General features: G+C 45.8%; 1 protein-coding gene across 2 annotated transcripts in view; it reads right to left on the bottom strand.

Moving 5' to 3' along the window:
* Nucleotides 1-18,780, bottom strand: part of LOC144737982 (protein mono-ADP-ribosyltransferase PARP14-like) — a 96,570-nt gene that overhangs the window by 38,970 nt on the left and 38,820 nt on the right. The window contains exons 8-12 of one of the 2 annotated variants that reach the window (XM_078620900.1): nt 10,202-10,315; nt 8,033-8,266; nt 6,546-6,767; nt 4,042-4,171; nt 1,129-1,278 (exon numbers count right to left, since the gene is read on the bottom strand). In XM_078620900.1, coding sequence (XP_078477026.1) covers nt 1,129-1,278; nt 4,042-4,171; nt 6,546-6,767; nt 8,033-8,266; nt 10,202-10,315 — 850 coding nt within the window. Of the gene's footprint in view, nt 1-1,128; nt 1,279-4,041; nt 4,172-6,545; nt 6,768-8,032; nt 8,267-10,201; nt 10,316-18,780 lie in introns of those variants that run through there. The other variant, XM_078620901.1, reaches the window with a different exon arrangement.

Raw genomic sequence — 18,780 nt, 5'->3', positions numbered from 1 at the left:
ATGGGTTTCTTTGCGGAAAAATTAAATTTTTTGAAGTAGTTGTTTGTGTCGGATTGTAGATAAAAATTGTTAAAAATCAAATCAACACTGCCCATGTACATGAATCAGTCCTTCTCCTTAGCCTCCTTCCATTCCTCTCTCTAAGCCTCACCACATCATCTCTATCACCTATTCTATTCCTCTTCCCTCCCCTCACCCCTCCACTCCTTCCCATCCCTCCACTATAGCCTTTCCGTGTTCCCTAAGTGCCTCTTACAGTAACTTATTCCTTGGCCCTTGCCATCTAAATCACTCATTTTTGTAACACTCTTAAACTTTGTTATCAAAAGTGCCTTGAGCCATGGTGCTCTATAAATATAAAATAAGCTACTTAACGAATTTAGGAAATTGCTTTATCCTCACAAAATATGAAAAACGTACAGTTGGTGATGCTTTTCCCTACATTATATATATCTGTAACTCAGACATTAATTTCCATTTCAAATAGTTTACTACGATGCACAGCAAACTTTCGCCCATCACAGGGGTTATGTTCTTGAAAATTGCCGCAATCCGCAAATCAGAAAAACTCAATAGAGTTTGGTTCAAGATTCGTAAAGACACCCTACGTCAACACAATCATTAAACAGGAATTATTGTGAATGTAAGATATGATTCATATATTCTAATGCTAAATATAACTTGCACGATACATTTCTATGCACGGTGCGAAAAAAGTTCAACTCGTTCTAACAAAAATCATCATTCATATTGTAATTTTGGCCGTTAAACAGCCGAGATCGAATTTGTTCATTAATCATTTAAAAAGTAAAGCAATTTGGTGGAATTTCAGAAAGTTCTACGAAGATTATCACACCTGTCCGTCGTGAATACTGTAAATCTACTGAAAAAAAATCACCAAAATGTAATATTACCTGGCCTACATAAGCCACTTGATCTACAAAGCAATGCAAAATAATCTGATCATTGGCAAAGTTCAGACTTTAATATAACGTAGTACAATCCTTAAATATTCCCCATCAGGGCCTTGGTGTTTTATGTATTCCTTCAGACTGTCAAATGCAAAGATAATGTATTGTGTGGTACATTTAAATAGCTCAGTCCGTCAATACATTTCCACAAGTGTACCTGTTTCTGCAGCAAATTTGCTGTCTGTAACATTGATGATAGCTTCCGTGTTCTCCTTGACTATGTTCCCTTGTGTTATGAGCACCTCCACTTTCCCAAAATCCATCTGCAATGATCCTAGTCCAGTCTCTCGAAAATTTGCATAAAAACCTGGAAGTACAACATCAACGAGCTTAGGATTTAAACACGCAGTAGTAGGCTTTTGCGACGAATATTTTTCATAATAAAGGTTTGTTTTGAGTTAGATCATGTAAATATAAATGTGTAGTTAACACACCACCACCCAACACAGCCAGTTAGTAAGGGTTGCCACGTGAACAAAACGTACCAATTCCTTAATACTTCAGCACTAACCGGTTGTGTTGGAGAGTAAACACACAACATTTACAATCTGAATAAACGACGTTTCGCTGGTAATTACAACAACCAGCTTCATACATTTTTAGCAAATCGCTTAATGTTGTGGATTTACTCTCCAACACACAACCGGTGTGCTGAACTAGTAACTAATTGGCAAGTTTTGTTTACGTGACAAATCTCAATAATTGGCTGAGTCGGGTTGTTGGTGGGTTAATGACACATTTATATTTACACGATCTAACCCAAAACCCTTCATTATAAACAGTTTAGAATGAATGTAAGAACATGTAAAAAAAAACTTATGTAAAATGACCAGTTCAGTTCATCCCACTCAGCCTCATCGCTTCCATTTGCTCATATCCAGCATTGCATTTTTTTTTATCAACCTTACACATTCCAAATATGACTGTTTAATGTTTTTGTCATCATTTCATATTTAAGTGTTTGGATTAACGCGTAGGCTTTCGCGACCAATATCATCCATAAGAGGTTTTTTGGGTTAGATCGCGTACATATATAAATGTGTTGTTAAACCCGCCACCACCCGACACAGCCAACTAGTAAGGATTGTCACGTAAACAGAACATGCCAATTCAACACTAGTACAGCACACCAGTGTGTTGCAGAGCCAAGCCACAACATTTACAATCTGAGTACAATGTTTCGCCAGTAATTCAAAATAGCTTCATCAGGTGACAGCCAGATTTGTGGGGAAGTCCACCTGTTTCGTTCCTTATGTAGAGGTGTAGATTTGGTGACCACACTTCTGCGCTCTTGAGTCAATGTCCATTATGCAAGCCCATTGATCTTGTCCTTCCTGTCCATTGTGTGTATTAAAATAGCCCTACCAATGGTAATCCCTATTGAAGTATGGTGGCCTGTATAGGCATGCATTTAAACAATATATAATTTCATGATTCGCTTCCATGCAGCACTAAGTCGGTAGATATCTGAACAGTTAAAATTATTTTATTTTTTTCAATTCCGATAGATTATCTCGTTAGTCTTGGCCAGTAGTATCTAGTTTTGCACAGAACTTTAACATTATTAAAATAAATTGAGTGTCCTTGTTGGCACACATTTTCTGCTACTGCTGACAGTTATATTTGGGAGCATTGAATATTTCTTTGGTGTTCGTTTAGTCTTGTGCTGTCATTTGTCCTGTTTGCCCAAAATAGCATTTGCCACAAGTGCAGCTATTTATTTTGTTTAAAAAATCTTCCATATACAAACTCGCTATCACAGGAGGCAAAAGAGAGACCATTGCTGCTCCTTCCTTTTGTTTACAGAAGTCACCTTTCCACAAGAAATGGGTGTTCTTTAGACAGTGTTCAGCTCGTCTTGGGATATCTTTGGCTAAACCTATGTTCGTTACCATTGTCGATAATTGTATTGACTCGTTGACCGGAACCCTCCTGAACAGAGAAGTCACATCAAAACTTAGGAGAATATCATTAGGGTTAAGCTTCATATCTTTAATAATATTTCGGAGATGTTCAGAGATTTTGATGAATGAAGAGGTCCTACCGATGTAGGGCTGTATTAGTTTTGTTACGTATTGTGCTAGTTTGTATGTGGCAGAGCCTATTGTACTAACTATGGGTCTTAATGGGACATGGTTTGTGAATTTTTGGTAGCCCATAAAGTTTTGGTGGTTTTGATGCCCTTGGTTTGATCAGGTATGACTTGGCAATGATTGCCGTTGTTTTACATTCCAAGGCGTTGGCTGGGTCTCGTTTAATGTCAAGGTAGGTCCCTTCATCGAGTAAATCTTTGATTTTATTATCATAGTCCTCACGGGGCATCACAACAGTTGATCGTTCTTTATCCAGCAAGAATTTGGATATCTTTGTTTGCTCTCAATTCTCTTAAGGCTTTTGCTTCACAGAAGTTAACATTTGTTTATGGCAATTTGCTGTTCTCAATAATTTTGGCAACCTCATGCCTAGTCATCTCAGCTTGATTATGATTTAGTTTTCTTTCAAGTAGCATTGTCTTCTGTTCACTGATGCCTGCTTTATTGAGGGCGATATCGATCCATAATATAAAGATTGATTAATTTATATTCGGTCACGCGATTCACAGCTATAATATAATCTGGTGTGTTTGAGGCAAGGTTATTGGACCATGCAGAAATCACGATAGGCAATGCAGCATGTGTTACCAATCGTTCCATGTTGATTTTAAGTGTACCGTTACACACGCATGACCACTCCTTCATTAATTAAATCGTTGCCTCAACATCACAGTACACGGCCCTTGTGAAGAGGCGAGCTGAGACCGAGTATTCTCGCGTTATTCGCGAGTGATACCTTCTGGTGATGTTCGTAAATAGCAGATTTTGTAGATAACAATGAGATATAAAATCACGACATTTACATATCTCTCAGATTTTTTTATCTGATCACTCTCATCACTTTATCTCTCGTCACTTTCTGTGTCTCTCTCGCTCTCGATGCAGTAGTCATGTAGAGTTCCAGATGCGATTGATTCATGGACAGCCAGAATCGCGGATAGCGAGTTAATTAATAACGAGGTGAATACCATACTCACCATCCTCATAGCTTTGGGATGTCTGTGGTTGGCTTTCTTCCTGCCCTTTCATTCTGGGTTCGTCCAAGTATTTTGACATTGGCTTCGTTGTCTTTTTGTCGTTTCTCTTTTGTAGTTCCGCATCAAAAGCCTGAGTGTATAAGTATGTGCAGTGGAAAAAAACACGCACAAACAACGGCGCTATGCTTCTGTCAATAAAATTTACGTTGAACGCCTTGTGCGTTCCAAAATTCAGCGGTGAGCGGGTCACCCATCCATTGTGCAACTTGCTGTTGTCTCAGAACGGGAACAGATGAAGAGGACAACAAAGGGCACTGCTCTATGAACTCGGCGATTTTATTTCGATTCCCAGTCGCTGATAGCATAAAGAGTGAATGAAATCTGGACTGTTCCTACTCCAAACCAATCCTTCCATTTTACCAGCCCTCACTCACCACCATGGTAAAATAACCGACACGACCTAAAATTGCCGAGAATAAATAATGAGAAACCGGGTTAATATGTACGAATGTATGTTACACTTCTTTCGCACCGTACGTAGCCAACCATGCTAATCGAAGGTGTGGGGGAAGGACAACAAACTAACCACAAAAAGCAGTTCTAAAGAAATTAGTTTTCAATCTAGATTATTTAAAAGTCCATAGCTCCAGTGGCTTCCTACTATCAGAAGGAAGAGCGTTCCAGATGGTCGCAGAAGCGCATCTGAAAGCACGCGATGTGGTGACCACCATCTTTGTTCCATGGTCAGCCAAAAGCCACTGCTACCGTGAGGATGACCGGAGTTAGCTTGATGATGGTTTATGCTCCTTGAGATTGGCAAGATATATTATAATTAAAAGCACTGGATTATTTTTAGTTTGCTTCAATCACCAACATATTGTCAGTGGTCCTATTTTTTATTGTGCAATTCCTATCCTATCCAACTTTCTCTCATTAACATTTGAAGCTTATGGCAGGACCCCAGGGTCCCATAAGCCCCCGGCTCTCGCATAAACTGCGTTGCGACGTCATTTTATGTCTGTCAAAGGCGAACGATACGGCAATCTATTCCTCTCGACGAGCTCTACATGATGCGCTAATCAAAGTTTTTCAAAGTTGTGTTTATGACTACGGCAATTTTGGCAACGATGGGTGCTCGGTGAAGAACGAGAATATTTATTTCTGGTGGGTCACATCGTTTATGTGCGAGGTGGGATGGAGTCGCCATAAATTAATTAATTACGATTTTGACTTCCGTTTATTCGGGACCCCGGGGTCCAGCAATAAGGTTAATTTGCGCATTGTCTGGACAATAGCTGGCATCGTTGCCATCACAACTTTTCAGTATTCGCAGCAGCAGCGGCTTTTGGCTAACCATCGAACAAAGACGGTCACTGCATCGCATGGTGCTTTCAGATGCGCTTCTGCAGCCGTCTTGGATTTCTTCCGATATTGAGGAAGCCACCTGAGCTATGCACTTTTAAATATAGATTGAAAACTAATTTCATTATCACTGATGTTTGTGTTTAGTTTTTTGTCCATCCCCCACACCTCCGATTAGCTACGTACGGTACGAAAGACATTAAACATATATGCATACATCATGTGACCCACCCACTAAGGCCAGTTTTATTACGTGGCTCCAGTGGGAAAATATAAAGAGCTTGGTCTACGAATGATAATAGTTTTTTGGGGGGGTTAAGTCATGTAAACTGGTGCCGTGAATCCTCCACCACCCAACGCAGCCAATTAACAATTAAAGTGTCACGTGAATCAAACTTTTCAAATGTATGACTGCTTCAGCACAGCGGTGTGTGTTGGAGAGTAAAATCACAACATTTAAATTTCAGATCTCGAACTCGAAGTCTGAGCTCCTGTTAACAAAACGAGGCTGGTTGAAATTTCTAGCAAAACGTCATTCATCCATGTTAATGCTTCGAGAGTACTCGTCAACACACTGGTGGTGCGCTGCTGAAGCAGTAATGCATTGGCATGTTTAATTCACGTGACACTTTTATTCATTGGCTGTGTCGGGTGGAGGAGGGCTTCCGAAACATTTCTAAAATACTCAGTTTAACAGTAGGCTTTCACGACCAATGTTATCCATGATAGAGTTTTTTTTGGGTTAGATCGCGTAAATATAAATGTGTCATAAAGACCGAGACAGGAGGAGGATTTCTTCACAATTTTGGCTATCGCCTGATGAAGCCTGTTGTTGTAATTACCGGCAAAATGTCACGGTGCTCGAATTATAAATGTTGAAGTAGGTTTGCTCTCCAACACACTGGTGTGCTGAAGTAGTAACTACTTGTCACGTTCTGTTTACGTGACAAACCTCACTAATTGGCTGTGTTGGGTGGTGGCGGATTTAACGACACACATTTTTACGATCTTACCCAGAACAAACTAAATTAAATTACTTAAGCCAAAAAAGTTAAGAATCATAATATTGGTCGTGAGAGCCTACGTTTAAAATTAAATTGGCCTGCATATTGCAAGAATGTAACTGTGGATTCTGCACTTACTTTGAAGGTGTCTGTGTCCTGTCCGTACACCACGATTCTGATTTCCCTCAGCGTCGACTTTGGATTGCGTTTACTGAAGCGTTTGATTTCGTCGAAAAATGTTTCGGCTGTGACGTCTCTTGGGAAATTCAAGTTGCCCGTGCCGATGGCTGGAATGGCCATGGTGTTATAGTTCGATGCATCGGCCTTCTTAAGGCAACTTGACAGGATTTGCTCGAGAATCTGAGAAAGTAAATGTTAAGTGACACAAACATACTTTGGCTTTGATAACAAGTAGCCATGCTGCATACATACAGCAAATCCTTCCCTCTCGTGGGTTTAGCTATCTCGCCATTTTGCGGTCTTTCACCAAACTGGTTGAGGCAGAGTTCAACGATCACGTGGCCTCTGTGGCTCGACCATTCGCGGTTGACCGTGAGATTCCTGCATGACCCGTAAGTGCACTGCTCTCGATGACGCTGCCATGGAAAAAATACACGCACCATCATCGCCAAGGTGGCTAGATGTTTACTACCTCACCTGGTATTCAGGAGGTTGTGGGTTCGATGCCGACCCTGACGCCTGCTGTATTTTTGGAGTTTGTGTCTCTCTCTCCCCGTGGTCGCTAGGATTTTGCTCCGGGTTCTCCGGTTTTTCCCTCCAAATTTAGAATCGACAACAAGCATTTCGAGTATTTAGCTGCTATAAATTTTCACGTGACAAGCCACTTTGTTGAGCTATCATTTCTGGCCAGGTCGCTTCTGAAAAATCACTACATAGGTCCCAGGTGACGTGGGGTTCCCAGCCTCCAGTGAGAAGGCAGTGAGTTTCAGCTGCACCATTTGTCTTCCTGTTTGTGTACAATACTGTACACGAATACGTGTACTGTACACTACGTTAATTTTGTTTATGCTATACATTCACAAGTTATTTTTAACACGAGAAAATATGAATCCTATCTTACATTCAATAGAAGTCATGTCTAATGTGTTGGATTGACACAGGTTGTCGTATTACAAACTGAGAACCAAACCCCATTGAGTTTTTTTCCATTTGCTCATTTGGTTTGCGGCGATTTTCAAGAATACAGCCCCTGTGATGGGTGAGAGTTTGCTGTGCATCGTAGTAAACTATTTGAAATGGCAATGAATATGTCTTAGCTCAGCATTGTTAAGTTTTTGAAAAGTAATATTGAAATAAAGGAATTATAGGCCAAAGACCTTGGATATATATAAAACGTTGTGAATAAGTATCACCAACTGAATGTTTTTCAATTCGTAATATTGTATTCACATTCTAGAGTGCATTTGTTGAATTTGAATACTTAAGATGAAATACCTCGTGACAAAATTACTTGACTGTATTCAAACGGATATATGTTACATAAATGTGTCGTTTTGTCATCATCCACGTAAAACCATGTTTCATTCAATTAACATAAAACATCTTGTTATGAACATTTTGCACTGCATGCAGTTCTCATGTGGTCACCGATGTCAATAATTTACCTTTTTACCCTGTGCGTTCCATTGACAGCAGACTGTGTGGTAGACCTCCTTGCAAGACAGGTTGCATTTGTGTATTTTTACCGCTATGGTATCTCCATCTAGCGCCGACTTATTTTGAGAAATCTCATTGGTGAGAGTTTGCAAGAGTGGCCCAGCCTTCTTGAGGAGGGCGCCAGAAACGGCACCTTTGGACAGGTCAAGGTCGTTGGAGACCGTGTTCACAATCACGTCCGCCTGTTAGGAACATGCACAGTTCATTTACGAATAAAGGAATGTGTATCACAGAGCTTCAGTTTCACTGTTGCTGAACACACAGTAACATGAGCCTAACATAGCAAGCAGTAAGCAACAAAACCCAGCACAAATCAAGGTGTAATGATAAGATTAATAGTGTTTCTTCATTATGTCGCGAGGGATACGTTCTGGAGATGCTCGTGAAAAGCAAATTTGGTGGATAATAATTTGGGCATTGAAGACCTATCTTTGTAATGAATGACCATGAATACATTCATAAAGAAGATATTAAATAAATGAAAAGCATCATAACACAAACAAATAATTGGTTATAATAAACATAAAGTCAATACGAATACATCTTAAAGTATTAAATCATAGTTTATAAATGAACTTACCTTGATCTCATCACTTTCTCGCAAAACATTCTCGCTCATCACTATATCTCTCATCACTTTCTCTATCTCGATGCAGCAATCGTGTAGAGTTCCAGATGCGAATCGCTAATAGCCAAAATCGCGGACAGCAAGTTCGCGAATACGAGGGGATACCGTAATACGTTCCTTGAACGTTATTATTAACAAATGGCCTCACTTCTTCTCTATCGCCCGTTCTCTTCCCTCCTCTGGCCCCTTCCACTCCTTCCTGTCCCTCCCCTATAGCCCTTTCGTGACCCCCTAAGGATCCCTCTATCGGTCACTCATTCCTAAAACCTTGTAGCACGCCCCCTGTGAATTACATCCCTCCATTCTGCGTCATCGCTTTGTAAGCTAAGTCACAGAGAACCCTGAGTGATTAAGTGCTCTATTGATGAGTATACAATTAGATATGAAAAAACAAGCTTGTGAATCGGGTCACATGATGTTGAGGCACGTGGTCTCACAGTGACTATAGTTCTGCTATTACTATAATACAATTTTTATTTACCAGGTAAGGCCCCACTGAGCTATATAGTGCTTTTTCAGAAGAGACCTGGCTATCACAAATGATCGTTCAATGGCTTATCATGTGAAAATGTATAGCAGCCAAATACTCTGAAACGTGATGTTCATTATAAATGTGTAGGGAAAAACCGGAGGACGTCTTGTAACTGAAAATAGTTAATGAAGTACGGGCCTGGGGAATTTACCTGGAGTTCACCATCAGCGTCGCGACAGTGGTGTGCAGCGTGAGGCCATAGTCTCTGGGACTGTTGTTGTCTTGGTGTGGTCTGGGACTGTTGATGTCGTTGGTTTTCTGCCTTTCCCCAAGCTTGTATTTGGTGTTGACGAATCGGCATGAATGTATGTACTTGTGTGCAATTTTAAAAGGAATTTGGCATTATTTGGACACATTTGTAAGATAAACAGGAAAATGAAAAACGGAAAGAACCAGAAAAAGAGGAAGACCTAAAATAGAATGGCTTGACAAAAGAGATTGGTGCCAGCAAGATGTGGCACAAATTATGAAATGTGCAGTGGAAACCTGATGGCTATCTGCCCATGGATCGCGATGATGATGTGCAATTTGTATTTTTATAGTTTATATTATTTAATATTTTAGAGACTTGCTTAACGTTCCTCTATTTTGCTGTTATATTGTTTTGCTTATTGTTTGTTGATGTTACTCACTGGTACCCATGCCCCTACTGTACATTTAAAGATGGTCACTGCATTTATGTGGCTGTCTGGAATGCTCTTTCTTCCTATTATTAGGAAGCCACTGGAGCTACAGACTTTTAAATTTAGATTGAAAACTAATTTACTTATGCATGCTTTTTGTGATTAGTTTGTTCTTCCTCCGCACCTCCGATTAGCACAGTTAACAACGTACAGTGCAAAATAAGTTAAACATATATACGTACATTTGTGTAACTGAGGTATCTTCAAAGTTGTCGCTAAGTAGCACATAACACATGTGTGTTAATGAAGCACACTACAGGAAACTGTTACTTACCACTTCATTTTCCAAATTCCCTTTGGCAAGTTGCACTCTCAGACCAGACTTTGTTTCGTAAACATTGGGGTCAAATTGCATCTTTGTGCCTACCTTTGAATAATCTTCTTCAGTCTGTTAAAAGAGAAAGATGCAATGTAATATTATGCAAATAAATAACTATTTAAGGAAGTGGTTACATTACGCATGTAAGGGTGTGTCATGTGTTTGCTAGCTGTCCGTGTATGCATGTGAGCATGTTTCGGCATCGGTGCATCATCATGGATGCATGCCTGGTCCAACCAAGAACATCTGCTGCACGATATAGTGACAGAACAGCGGAAGCGGGCCTGTGTCCTTGATACCATGACCTACCATAGAGCTCATCTGCCCACTGACCATCGGCTTGTCATCTGTAAGGTGCATCTGCCATTCTTCCACTCCAGTGGTGGGTGTCCATCTAGCACCCCATTCAAACCCACAGTGGCCTGGTCTCAGCTAGCTGATGAAAGTTGCAAGCAAGAATTTCATCATCGCTTGCAGCGGGGTTTGACATCGCCCCCCCCCCCTCCTCCTGATGCTGAGGAGAAATGGACGAGGTTTAGGACTGTGGCTCATGCAGCTGCAATGACTGCTTTGGGTGCATGGTCCAAACCTTCCCTTAGACCCTGGCTGACGGAGGAGGTGTTACGGATAACTGAGAAAAAAGTGACAGGTCGACTCCCACCATCTACAGCTTCCCACATCGGAGGTTAGGAAAGCGGTCCGGTGATGCAAGGATGAGTGATGGCCATGGGTTGCTGAGGAGATAGAATGTGCTTCAATAACCCAGAAATCACAAATCACTCTATAATTCCACCAAAAAAGTTATTTGCAGTGCCACACCCATCACCATCCTTAGGGGAAAGAACAGTGCTCCAATCTCCGACCTCCAGGAACAGGTTTATAGGTTTACAGAACATATCTGTGAAGTCTTGGGGGAGAGGAAATCCCTAAACCCAGAAAACATCATGGGGAAATGTGGGGATGACCCTGTTCGGCTGCGGTACTTCAATATTGGAAAATGTAGTCACCCCATGCGAGTGACTGGCTGAAGTGCCATCTGTTGAGGATGTACAGAAGGGAATCCAGTGTCTGAGACCTGGAAAAGTGCCAAACAGAGATGATCTCCCAAGAAAACTGCTGAGGCAGTGTGGCATTAGTGTGCAGTCTGCCCTATACTACATCATAATAGTCTGGACCACTGGATGGGTTCTGCAGGATTGGAACGATGCCCTGGTGGTTCCCATCTTTTAGAAGGGAGATTGCACAGACTTTAACAACTACTGCGGCATCTCCCTCCTCATTGCACCAGGAAAGGGTTTTGCAAGAATTATTCAATATCACCTTGCCAGGCACACTGAGGAGAGTATTGTGAATCCCCAATGTGTTTTCAGATCAGGGCGGTCCTATACAGACGCCATATTCTATGGTCAAGGCCTATGCTCACCGACCTTGCCAGGGTAACGGGTGGCGCCACTGGGCCGTTCGGACCTGGCCCTGACAAGGGCCGGGGGTCGGAAGGCCAGGGCGCTATCTAGATGTCTTCAGGTCTTGAGGTGAGTGCGGACTGACTCACGCTGGGAGAGCTGCCCTTTATATACTCCTCTCTCCCATCCGTCTTCTCTCGAGAGGGTCTGGGTCTGACCGTTGCCCCCCCCAGCCCCCTCCCTCAGTGGGCTCTGGCCCCCTCACCTCGGGTCAACGGTTATTATTGTAGTGGGTCGTATACCTGTCACTCGACAGCCCCCTTGGCTGTTCTGTGCCCCCTACACACTGAGGGCGCCACTCGAGGTGAGTGTGCGTGACCCATACAATACTGCTACGCAGGTAAATACACATGTTGCGCGTAACAATGCCGCTACACATTTAGCCTACATGCCCAGCCACCACATTCCCAAGCAGCTTTTGTTCATTCTAGATTTAAAGCTTTCGTGACTGCAAGGATTCATACTCTTAGGTTTTTTCGGTAAAGTCACGTAGGTAAAAAATAAAAATGTAATTAAAATGAATAAAAGTAAAATAAAAATCGACGTTTCAGAGGCAACACAAGCTTCCGTCTTCAGGTGGAACCGTCACAGCATGCTTGCTGTATCAAGTAAAAGAGACATTCCAAGAGCCCTCAGGATGAACGGATACTCTGACCGCACCATCCGCCAAGCTGTTTCTCCCACCATACAGAAACAGCCACTTGAAACTCCGATCAAAACTATCACGTTGCCATACATAGCAGGCGTGACCAAAAAGATCTCCAAAATTCTAAACAAACATAAGATCCAATTCTAGATTTGAAGCTTTCGTGACTGCAAGGATTCATATTCTTAGGTTTTTTCGGTAAAGTCACGTAGGTAAAAAATTTAAATTAATAAAAGTAAAATAAAAATAAAATAAAAATCACGACGTTTCAGAGGCAACACAAGCTTCCGTCTTCAGGTGGAACCGTCACAGTACGATAGCTGTATCAAGTGAGAGAAATTCCAAGAAAACAGTCCTTGTATATATACTGGTTGAGGGTGGGAGGAGCCAAGGTTTTCTTGGAATTTCTCTCACTTGATACAGCTATCGTGCTCTGACTGTTCCACCTGAAGACGGAAGCTTGCGTTGCCTCCGAAACGGCGTGATTTTTATTTTACTTTTATGAATTAAAATTTTTTACCTACGTGACTTTACCGAAAAAACATAAGATCCAAGTCCGATTCAGTACAGTACATAAAATCCGTGATCTAATTCCATCTGTGAAATATGTCATTCCTCACTTACAATACCATGGAGTCTACAAACTGAGTTGCAGCTGTGGTGATTGTTACATTGGAGAAACGAAACGTCATATCTCTGATCGTGTCCGCGAGCACAAGTCAGATCTGAAACACGGCAAAATTGAATCTTCCGCCGTTGCCGATCATTGCTACAACGCTGTGGGCTCTCATGAGATTGTCTTTTCCGAGACCAAGATACTCTGCAAACCTCCTAGCTACCATCAAAGGTTTGTACACGAAGCCATCCAGATATACAAACACAGACATAATTTCAACCGTGATGATGGGTACAAACTGAGTAATCATTGGAAAGATATTATTAACCATGCAAAAAAAATTTAACTACACATATTTGGACCATCTTATTTGACAGGCAACTATTCTTTAGTTACCGTACAGTTTACTGATAGACAGCCAGTTTTGTTTTATCATGTTTAGCTTCTTTTTTCACACGCTGGTTTCCTGATTTAAGTTTTACCCACCCAGCAACATAGCAAGAGGCTGCTTCTTCCTGACCTGCTTTTCTGCTTCTACCATCTACATAACAAAGGCTCAGTCCCATTAGCAGCAGCCGCACCTTAGCAACTCTGGAACCTCCCCCTCTCAACCAGTCTACATAACAAAGGCTCAGTGCTAGCAGCAGCCTCAGCCGCACCAACCTTATCATAATGAAAAACTCCTATCCAGGGGCCTACCCTGGCTCCTCCCCCCTCAACCAGTATATATATGTATTAAGGTTCCCGGAGACTTGACAACGTAGTTGGAGGCACACGCTTGTTTATTAACACCAGCGAGTAACAGGCAACTTACAGTACTTGAAGGGGTATCGGCCCCTTCACCCGTCTACGCTACGGAACACAACAACCTGACTCACATCTAGCTTACAGCTAGGTTACGGCACCCGGAATACCCAGTCCGGCTCTTAGAAGAGCGTCGGTTCTGGGCTCTTAGGGCCACGCCGCTGGCTTGCCTGGTCGGCCCTTAAAAGGGCAGCGATCCCAGGGAGTTCCAGGGCCTGTCTAGCTAGTCTTCTTTCTTCACTGGTTACAGCTTAACACTAGACCCCGAGCCGTCCGGCTCGTCACTTTAAATAGCCATCCCCCCTTGAGGGGTGGGGCTGTGGGGGATCCCAGCTCCGCAATAGCCCCCCAGGATAACAACGCGCACGTCGCAGTAAACACCGTCTTCGCGTACCGATGTAGCCACGCTCATTGTGTTTGTTTGCCATCCGCGGCAAGTCTAAATCCGGCCGTCTACAACGGCTACAACGGCTCTACATCACCCCCCCCCCTGTACAGCTCGCAGCCGTCCCAGCTGCAACAAAATCGCAATAAAGATGCATCCCCCCCTTTGAACCCGTGTGTGCCTCACAAATTTTTAACAACAACAACAACAAGAAGAACAAACCAACACGACGCACCCCGACCGAATAAATACCCCATCCTGTAAAAACAACATATATACAAGAACCGAGGGCGGTCGCCCGCAAGGGTCGCGTTGGCGGCCGGCCTCACAAAAGTCTACGCGTTCTGGCGCGCGTCCTTGCAGCGGGGCCGTCACAAGGGACCCCTCTGGTTAGGCCAGTGGCGGTTGTTAGCAGTCCGGGTGTGAGGGTGTCCGGCTCCGCTGCAGAGCGACCCCCGACCCCCCCGGGAGGGGTTGGCGGTCGTGAGCGTGTCACTCCTGGTGCGCCTGGAGGTGGAACAGACGGTGTTAAGTCAGGTGACAGCAGAGAAGTCGTACTCCTGGAGTAGGTGGACCCCTCACATGATTGGCCACGCGTGTGTGAAGTAGGAACATGGGGCGCAACGAACGGTTTTAACCTGGAGGGGTGCACAAACCACCGACGTTTCCCCCATCGGATACGCACACATTGTGGGCGCAAAACCTGCACCACCTCCACGGGCCCCCGCCACGGCCGCACCAGTTTAGACGAGGTTGCTAGCGGGACTTGGGGACAGTGCAACCACGCCTGGTCACCCGGCTTCCACTGAAGCACGTGCACCCGACCCAGCCTGAGCCTCTCATTCGCCTTCTGGCGGAGTTCAGAGTTCTGCATGGCCGCCTCCCGCGCCTCTGTCAACTTAGCGACGTTGAATTTCACATGTTCGGCCAATTTGGATTTACTATGCGGCGTGGAGATCCGCAGCTGAGTCGGAACAGGTGGGTTAGGCTCGCGGCCATACATTAGGAAAAAGGGCGAAAACCCGGTCGCCGCATGGGGAGCCATCCTGTATGCTGCCAAAACCCCCAGGATATGAAGGTCCCAATCGGTCTGGGATTCAGACACCTGCTGGGACAGCATGGACGTGATGGTCCGATGCAGCCGCTCCACCATTCCGTCCGTTTGCGGATGATATGGGGAGGTACGAATCTTTTTCGTTCCCAGGAGCTCGCACACCTCGTGGAGAAGCTTCCCCGAAAATGTTTTACCCTGATCGGTCAGCAGCCACTCCGGAGCACCTTTGTCGAGGACATAGCCCTGGACAAAGGCCTCCACGATGGCTGCTGCTGACTGATTGGCGAGGGGCCAGGCCATAGGCCATCTCGTAAAATATTCTACCCCGGTTAACAGGTATCTATTCCCCCTTGGCGTAGCGGGGAATGGGCCCAGAATATCTAGTGCGACGAGCTCGTTAACTCGGGAAACTTTTACGGACTGTAAGGGTGGGTTAGACCCCTTCGCTGGTGGCTTCCTCTGCGCGCACTGGGTGCATGACCCCAACAGGTCCTCCACATCCCTTGCCATGCCCGGCCATGACAAATCTAGTTGGAGTGTGGCAAGGGTTTTGTGGGTCCCTAAGTGGAGGAGTCGCTCGTGCGCAGCCCACACGACTCTCCCCCGCGACGCAGAAGGCACCACCAGCCGGTGTCGACGGGATTTGCCGTCCCAGTGAATGAGAAGGCCCTGGACCAACCCCCAGGAGTCGACATTTTCACCCCCCCCGCACGATTCCCCCGATGCGACGGCGCAAAGCGAGGAGGGAGGTGTCCTCCATTTGGAGGCGCCCCCACTCCGCAACCGACAACCCCAGCAAGGAATCCCTCCCTTCTTGCTCGATAGGACCGGCAACGGAAGGCGCATCGGCGGCGGCTGCTAAAACCGAATTAGAGCTGACATTCGGAGGTCTGCAACGCCCCGAACCCAGAAGGCAAGCGCACTCAGAGGTGGGTGGTAACCGGGACAGAGCGTCCGCGTTAGTGTGGCGAGTGCCCTTACGATAGGTAGTCGCAAAATCGAAATCCTGAAGGATTTCCAACCATCGAGACAATTGTCCCGATGGCTGTTGAACCCGCAAAGCATACTGCAGCGCCGCATGATCTGTTGCGGATGGTAAAACGCCGACCGTACAGATATGGGCGGTATTGTTGAATGAAGTACACGATTGCCAATAGTTCCCTACGGGTAACGCAGTATCTTTGTTCCGCCGGAGACAACACCCGACTGCTGTACACAACCACATGTTCCACGCCCCCAATAACCTGGGAGAGAATGCCCCCGATGCCCGTGTTGCTTGCGTCTGTATTGAGCAAGAAGGGTTTTGTAAAATCCGGGTAACTCAATGGCGGAGCCCCGACTAGGGCGTCCCGGAGCGAGTGAAAAGCAGCGTCTTCCTCTTTACCCCAATGAAATTTGACCCCCTTAGATGTCAAGGCATGTAAGGGTTTCGCAATGGTAGCGAAATCAGCGACAAACCGGCGGTAGTATGATGCGAATCCGATGAAACTCCTGACCTCACCCACCGAGGTGGGAGTCGGCCAGGAGCTAACACATTTCGTTTTGGCGGGATCAGTGGCAATGCCTGAACGGCCCACAATGTGACCCAAATAGCGCACCGATTTGCGGAGCAAGAAACACTTCTGGGGCTTGAACTTCAAATTAGCAGCCCGCATTTTGAGAAAAACGGCACGCAACCTCTGGAGGTGTTCATCGAATGTTCTACTAAAGACGATGACATCGTCTAGGTAAATCAGACACGAATCCCACTGCAAGCCAGTCAGAACCAATTCCATTAATCGCTGAAAAGTTGCCGGCGTGGAATGTAATCCCATCGGCAAGCGATTAAATTGGAAAAGGCCCTGCGGCGTACGGAAAGCAGTTTTCGGTTTGGATTCGTTATCCAGAGGGAGCTGCCAGAACCCGGACAATAAATCCAATGTGGAGAAGAATCGCGCCCCTGCCAGGGCATCAAGTGATTCATCCATCCGGGGAAGCGGGTATGCGTCGGCTACAGAAATTTTGTTAAGCCGACGGAAATCCACACAAAAGCGCAATGATCCGTCGTGTTTTTTAACCAGAACGATCGCCGCACCACAAGGGCTGGTGGAAGGGGATATGATATCCGCAGCTAGCATGTCGTCTACGGCCGATTTAACATGCTCCTTTTCGGCGGGACTTAACCGAAAGGGATTTTGGCGGATTGGCGCGCTGTCACCCGTGTCAATATGGTGTTTCAGCAATTTAGTACAGCCAATATCGTATTTATTTAGACTAAAAACGTCTGAAAATTCGCGAAGGAGGACTCGAAGCCTCTCACGCTGTGGACCGGACAGGTCCACCGATCCCGCGCAAAGCGCATCGAGCCACCCCTCATCACGATCCGAATGTGGTAGCGAGGGCGAACCGGCGCTCACCTGAGCAACAACCGGTTCCTCACGAGGCACCGGCGTCGCGTGCGCGAGCACGGTCCCCTGAGGAACCACGGCCGTTCGCGACCCCACATTGAGGACCGCGATGAAGGGGTCCTCGTCCCCTTTGACCAGGGTCTGGGCCGCTACCAAGTCGGGTCCGTTGACCCCGGCCCTCAATGGTCCCAACAGAACCCCCCGATCCCCGACGCCCTCCCCAAACAGTCGGCGCAGCCTAAGAGGTACGAGCATTTGAGCTCCCGGCGGTACGCGTACCGTCCTCGCGACCAGCGCCGGTACCGTAGCAAACGCCGCACGGACAGTGGTAGCGGGGGATGACAAAAAGGCCATACGTCACCCCGACGGGAGTTCAATGCATCCTTGGTCGATTAGTATACGAATGGGCATTTTGGCCAAGAAATCCGTCCCCAACAGGCACGGAACCGCCAGCGAGGAGGAGACCAATGTATGGCCGGATAATTGAATGTCCCCAATACAAATTTGCGCGCGGATCTGTCCGATAATGCCCAACGAACCCCCGTTAGCAGCGTAACATGGGACATCAACAGGGAGCAAGGGACGACTTTGAATGGGGAGAATGTTGTAAATCAAATCGGACACAATAGTCGCCGATGCTCCCGTATCAATCAAGACCCGTACCTCGACCCCATCAATATGTCCCACAACAACCGACGACCCCGACGACGCGGCAACAACACGATGAGCCAACTCGGACCACTGGGTCGGTTGGACCGCACACCCCACGGAGGTACGTTTTGGCATGACAATGGATAATTTCTGACCCCCGTTAGTTGCGGTGTGTGAGTGAGTGGCAGGTGTGTGTGTGGGCCAACCATGTGGGGTGCCACGACTCGCCGGATTTTGCTGGGGAGACTTGGGTCGAGGCGCGACGTCCTGGCGAGGCGTCGCACCACGCTGCCGAGGAGCCCGGCATCTTGAGGCCACATGGCCCCGGAGGCCACAGTTGTAGCAGCGCGTGAGTGTTGCTGATGACTTGGGCTGATCCCGGCGGCTCGGTCCGTCCCGAGCTGGCCGTACTCCGGACCTCCACTCCGTCGGGCGATCCACAGCGCAGATGTCTTCCGCTGGGAGGGCGGATGCAGCCACGGTATGGCTGGCCGTCGCTTTGCTGGCCTTCCGACGTTGAGCCAGCAG

Source organism: Lampetra planeri, chromosome 76, assembly GCF_965212315.1.
Source record: "Lampetra planeri chromosome 76, kcLamPlan1.2.h2, whole genome shotgun sequence".
NCBI classification, from domain to species: domain Eukaryota; kingdom Metazoa; phylum Chordata; class Hyperoartia; order Petromyzontiformes; family Petromyzontidae; genus Lampetra; species Lampetra planeri.
Note: the sequence above shows the minus strand (reverse complement) of the source record. Positions and strands in the feature narration are given on the sequence as shown.